The sequence below is a fragment of the Xenopus tropicalis genome, chromosome 6, assembly GCF_000004195.4.
Source record: "Xenopus tropicalis strain Nigerian chromosome 6, UCB_Xtro_10.0, whole genome shotgun sequence".
NCBI lineage: Eukaryota > Metazoa > Chordata > Amphibia > Anura > Pipidae > Xenopus > Xenopus tropicalis.
This window is the reverse complement of record NC_030682.2, coordinates 128492695-128504863: the sequence shown is the minus strand read 5'-3', so window position 1 is coordinate 128504863 and position 12169 is coordinate 128492695. Positions and strand designations below refer to the sequence as shown.

The 12169-nt window shown below is 38.3% G+C and overlaps 1 protein-coding gene across 2 annotated transcripts in view; it reads left to right on the top strand.

The window, feature by feature from the left end:
* The window catches only part of vps13b (vacuolar protein sorting 13 homolog B), a 508026-nt gene that overhangs the window by 376824 nt on the left and 119033 nt on the right, over positions 1-12169 (top strand). For both annotated transcript variants that reach the window (XM_002934409.5, XM_012965216.3), the window contains exon 35: positions 10999-11136. In XM_002934409.5, the coding sequence (XP_002934455.3) occupies positions 10999-11136 (138 nt within the window). The remainder of the gene's footprint in view (positions 1-10998; positions 11137-12169) is intronic.

Genomic DNA, 12169 nt, shown 5'->3' with positions numbered 1-12169 from the left:
TCAGGCACAGCAGCCATATGGACTCTCTCTGGCCTTTTGGGACTTCTTTCTGTATAGCTGGTGCCATACACCTGCCTCTCTAGGGGATTCAGTTGTAAGGGAAAATAACCCCTTAATAACATGGGTTAATTTTATTAGAGTTTATTGATATAAGCTGTTATGCTATTGTTATGTATAGAGAACCTTATTTATCTGCATGGTCGTGATTATTTATAAACCTAGTGTACAGGTTATTTAGTATTTGAGGCAAATGTGCATTATTTATAATATAATAGGCAGATGTTAACCCATGGCAACCAATCAAATGCTTAATTTTATTGTTCTTCATGCAGCTGGCTTTAAAAAAAGAGCTAATCACTAATTGGTTGGTATGACTTACTCCTAAGTGCAGATTTGCCCAGTGTTAATAAATGAGCCACACTGTTTTGTGGATATAAGATAAGCTATTTAGAAAAGAATTGTACATATTTATATTGTACCTGTAGATGGGAATGGAAAAAGCAGTACAGGTTAACTTTTTACTCAAGTAAATTCTCCCCAGTGTTGGACAGGGCCTCCTTGAGCCACAGAACTTGATATCCACAGCGATTTAATATATAGGTGTTAAATAGGTCTATGCTGGGCCATATCTGCTAGAGCAACGCAGTATTACATATTTTTTTCATGCTTACCCATAATTTGTAATTACCCTTCCCTAAATTATTTTGCTTCCTGACTCTGTTTTTTAAACCCTTAATCCCTGCTCCCAACACCTTTAGCTTCATACCCTCCCTTAGTTTTCTGCCCTAGTCTGTTTCACCCCCTCGTGACATCAACGCCCTGGGGGGAACCTCTGGTACCCTGATTCTTCCCAACCCTAGCAATTTCAGAGGGGGGTAAAAAAAAAGCTCATCTAAAGCCATATCTATGAATAAAGTATGGTATTGGTAGCAAACAAGGGACAGATATTATTTGTGGCTCTTGTGGTTATTTTTGGCTCTTTGTATCAGGCATATCCCATACATATCTAGAACAAACTGGCTGCCGGAGGAGAAACTTTTGCTGACAGTAAATACTTGATTTGTGGTTGCTATAAGACAACTGCTCTATAAATTTATATCAAGTATTTGGTGTTACTTTCCCTTTGTCTCAGGTTTTACTGTAAAATATAGTTGTCCCAGCCTACTGCAGACCCTAGTTCAGAGCAATTTGATTGTAAGCATCAATGTTCCTTTCACGCTAAACATGTCAGACGTCCCTGACTTAATGAATCACACAGGCTGTCACGGCAGGTGTATGGGGAACCTCACTGCAAATCAGATGTGTCACTTCAATCCATAGCCCAATTGGCCCTGACACCTTGTGCCCTCGGTGCTACAAGCAAACACACCCGCTGGCTGCTGGAAGAGACATGGCCATACCCACGTGCAGTCTTCTACATACTCCATGCACTTCCTCACAGGTTCTTTGGAAGCCTTCACATGTCTCCTAGTTTGAAATAGACCAGAGTCTGTATGTTATCTTAATTATTTCTGGTTCCTTTTAGCCTTTCATTGGAAAAACCTTCTCTGCTGTGTCTGCACGAAAGCAGCTTGGAGGTCAAACAGAATCCCAGAGCAGAGCCGGTGTTTAGAAAGCCCCAGGTACGAGGAGGCCTAGTGACCCTTCCCACACTGTCAGCTGAGTAATAGCCCACTACGCACATTCTCTTGCTTGGGTCTTTCAGCTCCACAGAGATAATTCTGTTTGAAATACATATCTAGTCTTATTCATTATGAATTGTATAAAACTGATATTTTTACTCGGTTCTTGCGTTCCACGTATAGAGGGAGTGAAAATTTGGTATGGCCTTATTCCCTACCCTTTATGTATCTCTCAAATATTTGTATTTGTATTTGAAGAACATTCACCCTAGAGCTTTCTTACAGCATTTTTTTTTTAAGAACTACCTCCCCCCCATAAAAGAGCAGTTGCCTTGGGTGTTCATTTGGAGGAGAAGCTCAAGGGGAACTTTAACAATATAAACCAAATTGCATATGTGACTGTCATCTAATCAGTCTGGGGCAGAACAGACTTCTCTCCCTCTGTTATTGGTTGATCTTATTTTTAGATATTAATGAAGCAATCATATATGTTCTGTTGCTGACCTCTCCTGTTGTGAACTACATTTCCCAGAATCTACTCAACTGCCAAAGACACAAGAATTTGTTTTTAAAGAAGAAAAGAATCTGGGGCCAAATCATATGTTAATAAATCTGAGTTAAATATACTGGGAATGCCACACATACATGTTCATAACTAATTATGTTGATAGCTCCAGTGAAAGGGTTTAATTCCTATGTGCACTTCTCTGCCAACCTACCCAGTTAGTCATACAGGGGCAAAAGTTGCTCTGTATCCCATTCAACCATTCCTTGTACTCTCCTTTACTTGGTGTTAGTCCTAGAGATTATCATACATTAACAGTGGGGGAACCCAGAGGGGCAACATTCACTGGTGATGTTGCCCATAGCAACCAATCAGATCTTTGCTTTTGTTTTATAACTTGTGGTTGAAATCTAATTGCTTATTGGTTACTATGGGCAACATCACCAGTGATTTTTCCTTACACACTATATTAAATATGCCCCAGAATGTACAGAGCTGGCACTTCCATATCAGCCTGTGGATTTTACAGCACAGGTTTAATCCATTAAGGGCAATCCCATGACCCTCAGGCTATCCTATCAGTAAGCAGGGTTTAATTTCACATTATATAACCAATAACAGTTCAGAAGAACATAGAAGTGTAAAATTCTCAACCATGGTAGTCTCAGTCTCAGTTATCTCCATACCTGCCAATGAAATGGGGGCTGCCTTTGGCCATAGACATGAAATGCATGTATTCATTGGCCTTACCATACAATACCTTCTGTAGGCACAGGTTTCTTAATAAACAATTTGGTGGCTGAGAAATCTATTTTAAAAATACTCATATAGCCAAGGGTACATGGACCATACCAATAGTGATTTTAGTGTACTATACTTGTATTAAAAAGATTAAAGAGCTTATTTATGTGCAAATGCATTGCAACATGCTTGGAACTGGATGCAAATGTTTTAAAATATACAGCGCATTGTTTTTTCCTGAATCCCAGATTGCATTTTAATCATGGACTTTGACATTCTTTGACTTCTTCCAAACCATTGACATTGACATTACCTTGTTAGATCATTTGTATGCCAATACTCTCACAGCAATTACTCGCTTTGGACTCAGCAAGGGACCTATTTATGTGGTATGCAGTGTAACTTCTTAAACAACTGACTGTACAATTGGGGTGACACCTCTGCTATATAACTAGCATTCTATCTCACAGTAAGTCAGGCCTGGCATACATCATAATAATTGTATTATTCTTCTCTAGTTCAGCATTTCTCAAACTGTAGGTCAGGACCCCCCAGAATGATCACGGCGAAACCTGAGAGGGGTTACTTCAAATGATCTCAATATCAATGGATGACTTATTCTGTTGCCTTTATACTTTTGTAGAGTTGCCCTTTCCAATAAAATACACAGAAAAGACAACAAACAAGAATGGTAAAAAAATGTGATATGAATTACCATATATACATATTTATATATCTACATCTAGAAGGGTGGCATTAATTATATACCCAGGGGCACGGAAAAATATAACACATCATACAAAAAAGACCAGCAACACTGGGATTTCTGTGCAAATCAAAAAAGTATAATTAAATGTGCATATACAGCCATACAGTACATTCACTATATATTTATACATGTTGGTTTTGGTCAGATTATATTAGTATGATATAATGTTGCTTTTTATAGAGGATATTATCTTACAACATGAAACCCTGCACTAATTAATCAGATTCAAGCCACATTCTGGCTTTTAGTGTTTAAACATATAATGTAAAGCAAAAAGTGGTAAATATTTCTTTATCTGTAAGTGAAGCTGCTGTGGGAATCGTTGGAATTTTAAAATGATTTACTAATGTGCCTGGGAAGTGATTTCATTAAGTGGATCTGTTTATCCTTCCATATATTGTATAGAAATGCCTGTGAGGTGTGTTGACGTGTGAATTTGTACACACCCATGGAGTATGTATGGTTTATGCTACACATGGATGTGGTTACACAAAAAAATCTCTCTCTAGAATAAGGTTATATATATACATTTGTGTGTGTGTATGTATGTATGTATGTATGTGTGTGTACATTAGACGTGTGTTAAAGCTACAGTAAATTAGTTATTTCAATATCTTGCCTGGGAGAATTTGCCAGAGGCTTCTATGACTCAAATGATAAGGTTAAAGATAGTAAAATTCCAGAACGGGTTTCCATGCCCAGTTCATATATGATGATGATTCCGCCCCTGCCATATGTTCAGTGTAAAACAGGGTGTAACGTAGTTACGGATTGGAATTGGAATCCAACAATTAATATCTAGTATAAATATGTCCTTCTCCAAGTCCATAAATAACAAAGATGGAAATAAAATGTAGTTCGCGTAGTTCTAAAAAGAAAAGGCCAAATAATTCTCTCAGCAAGATGTTGAAGCTACAATAGCCTTTGCGCAGTACAGTCTTTGCAATGAAAGTAGAGCTCTGAATTATTAGTGTTACTTTTACCTCTGTACAACTGAGAGTCTCTAACCTGCCTGATTGCACACAGGTTGTCCCCTCCACTGGCAAACTGCATCTCTGCCCAAGAACTTTCTGATATTACTTTTTCTGATATTTCTGATATTGATATTATTGCTACCCTCAAGCAGGTGAACTTGAATATAATAGGGTATGCTATATGGGCAGTGGTTTCCCAAAGTAGCAGTGGGGCCCTGGTGCACCAACTATGGGAGTGAGTAAACCATAATCACAAATTAGGGGAAACAATATATAAACAATTCATATTCATATTTTTTTTAAGAACATGTCAGTTGTGAATTAAAATGGAGGATTGCTCGGGGATGCTTTATGCAAAAGTTATAGCAGTAAATGATCTGATGGTGGGCCCCTTGCCTTGAGGGACACTGGGCAAAGCCCTATTTTTAAAAATGGTAACAATAAAGTACAAAAATATTACCACTGCTTTTTGTAGGCTAAGCAGTCATTCTCTAATGATTGGGCCACTGTGGCGCTATGGCATCAGTTCATTATTCACATGTTTATAAACGCCAACATATTCCACGTAACTATACAATTAATGGGTATAAACTGAACATATAGAATGACATATAAAGTAACCAATGACCTATGCAAGAGGTCCCAAAAGAGCTTACAGTCTAAAAGTATAGGGGGTTGAGACACAAGATGTGGAAATGTGCATGAAGAAGTAAGGAAGGTGAGAGATGTGGCACAGGGTATTGCTTTTAGCAGCACAATGAAGTTATGCTAAGCTAGGTGAGGGTAAGCTTCTCTAAATATATGTGTTTTTAGAGATCTTTTGAAGGCAGAAAGGTTGTGAGAAAGTCGGACAGACTGTGGGAAAGAATTCCAGGGTAGGGGTGTAGCCCTTGCAAAGTCTTGAATAGGGGTGTGTGAGGAGGGAATGAGAGAGGAGCTGAGGAGCAGGTCAGTAGAGGAGCGTAACAAGCGGGTTGGGGAGTATCTAGAAATAAGTTCAGAGATATAGGGTGGGGCAGAGTTATGGACTGCTTTGAATATGAGGGTCATTAGTTTAAATGTTATTCTGGATTTTAGGGAAAGCCAGTGCAGGGACTGGCAGAGTGGCATGGCAGAGGTGTATGAGCCTGATGGCCTGAGTTCATTATGATCTGGAGAGGAAGGCCAATTTATAGACAGTTAAGACAGTACTCTAGGCATGGTATGATAAGCGATGAATAAGAATTTTGAGTGATTGTATTTTGAAAATATGTCTTAGGTAAAAGTGACATGATTTGATAAGTGACTGGATATGAGGAGTGAAGGACAGGGCAGAGGGTAACCCCAAGGCACCAGGCCTTGGGAGATGGGGTCATAGTGGAGCTGTGATGGATACTTCTGGGAGGTTATAGGTATTGGATTGGGGAGCGAGAACCAATTCTATCCTAGAGAGGTTTAATTTAATGTCAGGACTTCATACTGGAGGTTGTATAAGTATGGAGCTGAATTTCTATATCAGGTTCTCTCATTCCTCTTCACAGTACCTTCCCCATGCCACTTATTTTCTCCCACTTCTGCCTGGACGTTGTTGAGGGTCAGAACACAATCAGGTCTGTTAGTTTTAATGACTAGACATTCTGGCTCTGGGCGCGGGTAATGTGAAGCTGTTGGTAATAGGCATGATTGCCATTAAACTGCACTAGCACTTTATAACTGTTCTTCATGTATGTGCGCAACAATCATCTTAAATACACATCTTTATAAATAACTATTGGTCCTTCACAGACAGAATAACAATACAAATACAATGAATTTGTTATGACTACAGGGAAACAGAAAAGTGTGGGTGATGGTTTCCTCTTAGTTCCATACACCCAATATATACAGGTGGGAAAGTAAGTGTCTCTGGGTTGGGCACTTAGACTGTAAGCTCCTGTGCTATCTATAAAGGGCTGCATGATAGACTGGCACAAGAAGTAACAGCAACAACAACATTAATAATAATGTATTTCCAAGTATTTAATATATGGTTCATGTGTAAATGTGTGAGGCTTTTTCAATAAGACCAGCGAAAAAAAACTAGAAGGAAAACACATGGGAACTGTATCAAGGCAACAATTAGGCTAAAATAAAGGTTATTTATATATTCATGCGAACTCCCTCTCAAGTTTAAAGAGTTAGTGACTTACGGGTCTTTATTTTCCAGATTTAGAGAAATATAAATATTTGCCACATTGTTTACAACTGTACGTATCCAAATCAGAATAGGAACCAGCGCAGAAATTCTCAGCGGCTCAATCTGGAGCTTTTCCTAAATATTAAGGGATTTAAAGGACACAATTAATTGTCTCCAGAAGGAAGACATTGCCTTTGAGTCAAGCAGTTTGGAGTAGACGTTATAAATAATGAATTTAATGATACCCCTGTACAAATAAATGGAGCAAGAAAGAGCCATTGGCAGATTTATCCACGTATTTTAAATATTTATTTGCAGGGCTGGTAATTCGGTTTCTGCTTTCAGTTCAAGGGCTTTATAAGTCATGGTTCCCTTCAAATCATTTTCTAATGCAAGGTGCTTCCAGATTTTGGACTGGATTCAGCGGCATTCAATTTACCCTTGCAAACACTGCAGCTCCTTTGAAGTTTCCTCCCACTTAAGCTAAGAGGGAAGTTGGCATGTGTTGGGTTGGTGGGCCAAACTGGGGTGAGTGATGGCGAGAGAGCGACAACCACAAAAATCCCATTACACTATAAGTCTTTCTTATAATGGGATTTCTGTAACCTAACGGTAATTTTACTAAATAGCAAAGCAAATTTACAAATTTACTGGCACAAATAGGCTTAACCAGTGCTGTCCTACTTATTACATGTCATGGGCCGCTTAGGTCTCATTCAGCATATTTGAGGGCCATATTAGATTCAATTGATTATACAAACAAGCTTGTGTAGCCCTGAGGCCGACCGGGGGACATAAAAAAAAGTTTTGAGGGCCATAAACAAAAGTTTTGAAGGCCATGTTTAGCCCACAGGCCTCCAGTTGGACAGCTTTGGGCTGAACCATCAGAATCTACCCCATACACATAGGAGGAAGAGGAGATGGTGCAACACTGGAAATTTTAGTTCTGCCCAAACATGCCCCAGCTGCTTCTCAAGGGTCTTTCCTGTCAATTTGGGTTTATCAGATAGCCGTGCATTAATGAGCATGCTGTTTATTTGTACTGCATATACAGGAGATGGAAATAACATGTAAGAAGAGAAATGAATGCTCTGGTAAGGTAGGAATATGGTGGGTGCAGTTGTAGGAACTGCTTGGGTGCTCACTTGTCTGGTTACAGTGAAAGCACCCTGTTTCTTTAACCCAAGTGGGAACATTAAAAATGATGTTTGTGTTGAAGCATAAACACCAAAAGCATGATCACATCAACTTACTTTATAAAACCAGTTTCATTCAGTAGGGTGGCCTACACCACCTACCTGATCAGACAATTGACAGTACAACAGCAATGACATGATATCGCTGTTTGTCTCCCCCTGAGATATCCATCACCATGTGAATATAAAGAGAAGAGCTAGGGGCTTCTGCTTATCTGTGCTGTAGTCTTCTAAACATCACTTGTGTTTGCCGTGGGTGTGTGCGAGATGCATTTTTAAACATGAGCTAAAGCAACAAACACTATTAAGTCAAGTTTTGTAAATATTTACCCTCATAAAGTAAAGGACTGGATGCAAAATAACAAATGTGTTGTGGCCAGTGTTAGTGCAGGCAGGTGTTCCTGAGCTTTCTCTACTTAGGCCTGATCAATGTTATAAATGTGACTGCCAAGAGGTCCTCTGCACTCTCCTATTATCAATATATATATTGGAGATATTATGTGCATTAAGCTACTGAGATATGCCCTCCCCTTAAAGTGATACTGACATGAAAAAACTACTTTTCAAAATATGAATATGCATAAAAAGTTCCCTATAGGTCGTGTCAACGGTTTTTCACTGACAGGTTTGGTTTTCTAAGTAATTGTTACTTGAAGTTCCCAAACCTGACTGTTTTGCCAACCTGACTGTCCCATCTCAGCCTGTCAATTACAGCTTCTAATGTTAACGGACATATATGGCCGCCCCCTCTTTGAGAAACATGGGGGATCAGACAGGGAATGTAAAAGCATGAGGCAAATACTTTTATGGCAAAATTATAAACTTCTTGCAAAGACAATGTTATGATAGATGTAAAAGATTTAATTGTGGTGTCAGTATCTCTTTAAGGCAAAACAGGAATTATTTATCCATATATTGCAATATACTCCAAGCTGGAAACTACGTCACCCCCGGTCTGGCCAGTCCTACACTTACTTATGCGATTCATTAAGAATTCTTCTGCTTCATTATACATTTAACAAAGGGACTAGGTTTTACCTGCAACTTGCTTGCTTTCAAGGTTAAAACCCCCAAATGTTTGCCCTTTTATTGGCCCCACTGGGATCACCTGACTGTAGCGGGTAAGAGCTACAACATGGAGCTAGGGAAAGTTGTGCTCACCACTAAATTTAGTTGGCATGTGTTGGGTTGGTGAGCCAAATTGGGATGAGTGATGGTGGGAGACAACTACCAAAATCCCAGTTGTGCTCACCACTCAACATCCTAGAAAGAGCTGTTCATATCGATCATTGCCATAACCGTCATAGGGGGTGAATGTAGGTGCTTTACTGCCTTCTCTTGAGCTATAACTATTGCACCCTAAATTGCCATGTGTACCATTGTCCTAACTCTCAGACTAGCCAGAAGATCTTGTAGCCTTTTGGTAGAGAAGTCTATAATGGGGTGGAACTGGTGGTAGAAGGTGGAGTATTGTTTGGTAAGGCTTATATTGCATACCACAGGAATTTCAGTGGAGCCATCTATAGGGAATGCAAGCTGGCTGTGTATGGTGGCCCTCCAGTCCTGACCTGTATCCGTGAATTATAGACATTGGTTGGTTTTGAAATTGTACTTTTTTTTTGTGTCTTCCAATGCACCATTATAAGAAAGTAAAGAGGAGCCACAGCACTTCCCATTGTTTTGTTTGTGTTCTTTGTATGAACAATTGGAATAATAGAAAGGTGACCATGACATCTGCCTTTAGGATAGAGGTGGAATGCATGGCTAAGCTGAAGTCATTTAGTCGTGTTAACAGAAATACACTGTAACTGCATGTCTAAGAGCCACACAAAGAAAGAAAACAAACTAAAAGCAATGTCTGCACATTAAAATACAATTGCCACATCCATAATAGAGGAAGAAAGGATTTAAATATAGACAGGGTGTGAGTATGTGGTAAGGTTTGGAAGCTGATCGTGTAAATTCTGGAAGTCTACATTAGTGAGCTCAGTTCAGCCAGTCTTAATATTTGTAAATAGGGTTTGAGGCACCTTAAAGGGGCAATATAACCTTATATTTAGCATAAACACAATGCCTGGCTGTTGTTTCCACTTTAGAAAATGTACAGTTTCATAACCATATATAACCATTTGCTCAATCCCTCTTTCTTGGTTTTTCAGAGCTGTTGTGGCTGTATTTAAAACCTCTATATAATGAAATCCTCCTTATCTGCAAACCTGAGGCTTGGGCAGCAATTAGGGGAAGGGAAGCACTCATTATACAGAGCTCAGTATCCCCATTATATTAAACCTTCTCATTCTAGGGGTTAGTAAGGGATGAAATAAAATCATAATCTCAAACGTTTAATATTCAACATGATTTGTATTGAAATTATATTTCATTTCATTTTTAAAAAAGAGCTTTCAAAAGGGTTCAAAGGGGCTTTGGAATGCAATATAATACCCCCCTATATAAAAAAAATATGGATAAAAATATGGATAAAAATATGGCTGCTTTAGCTTCTCTTTGTAAATCACAACAGGGGTTATGCAATAAAATGGTGCAAAATTTGCTACAGGTCTAATCACCTCTAGCAGCCAATCAGCATGTAGCATTTACTAGTTACCTGTTTAAAAGTAAATATGTAATTTTATAATATGGGTTACTGCACCTGGGCAACCCCAGGGCCTTTTATTACATATGGGGGAATCTCAGGTACAGATAAATAAATATTTAGGTGAGATGCAAACTTTTTCTTAAGTCTTTTCTTGTATTTTTGGGATCTTTGGGACAAGAAGGGACAGATCTTTCTAACAGTAACTAAAATCATTGACGTAGATTTATTCAGTACCAAGAGTAATGAACAGCATTGCCAGAAATCAGAATTAACATTCTATTCTACGTATTTTCTTTCACACTAGGGATCCTTCCTACAATATTGTATTTAATAGACGTCAGCAGCAGCAACAATGTCTGATTTGTGATTTACTCCTGCGTCTATTTCCAGATATTGTGTGACACAGTACATTCTTATGGGGATTTTTTTTTTCATTGCAGATGCTGGGAAGACCCTGCCAGAAGTTCTTGATTACACCAGAATCTGGCTACAGACAGTAGCAGGAGAACGGAACTGCAAAACTGGAATCCCTCCACCATTCATAACCTTGCAAATTAGAGACTTTCTTAATGGACCAGGTATGATCTTACTGGACTATAACGGTCAATGGGATTTATGGATAAATGCACAAGGGATCTATTACCCAGAATGCTTAGGACCTGAGGTTTTCTGAATAAGGGATCTCTCTATAGTTTGGATCACCAGACCTTAAGTCTGCTAAACATGAAATAAACCCATTTGTATAGTGTTCCCAGCAATATGGAATCATGCATCTTAGTTACCTGCAAGGACAAGGTGCAGTTTTATTATTACAGAGTAAAAGGAAATCATTGAAAATATGTAATAATTGGAACAAAATGTACTCTGTGGGTGATGGCCTTCCTGTCATTCAGAGCTTACCCATACTTGGTTTATTTTAATATACAAAATAAGTCACTTTTAAATCTTTTAACTTTATTTAACAATAAAAAGAAGGCTCTTCGCAAAGCGCCAATATTTATTTTTTCCACCAATTCTTAAAGGGGATCTTGACCCAAAACCGTTTCTGCTAGTGAAAAAAATGTCATTTTTAGCAAGTTTCCAATATTCATTAATATTACATATTTGTATTGGCTTTAAAGTTATTAGTAAATATAATTGCTATTGAAAGAAGTATTTGTTCATCCCTTTCTGTTTTTTGGTCTGACTCATGAAACAATGTGGCAGTGAATGAAAAATCTGTACTCCTTCAGGTCTGTTAATCAGTTGGTTTCTGCTACATTGTTACATTTATAAATCATTTTCAAACCAACCAAAATGTGTAATTAATGTAAATTACATTTTCTGTCACTATACAAACCTTGTTTTGGGTGTACTTCCCCTTTAACTCGTCTGCCAGCCTACAGCTGAGAAACCTCGTATTTCCTACAGGAGGCTGATTCATTAGGTGAAAGAAAATGAGTGTATGTAATGATTTCTAATACAAATAATAGATCTGTATGTGGGAATTCCGGATATGGATATCTTTTTGTATGTTGGAATAATATCACTAAAATATAAAAATAAATGTCAAATTTAGATAAACACAGTCCATAAAAAGCAATGACGTTACATTTGATTTGATAAACCAGG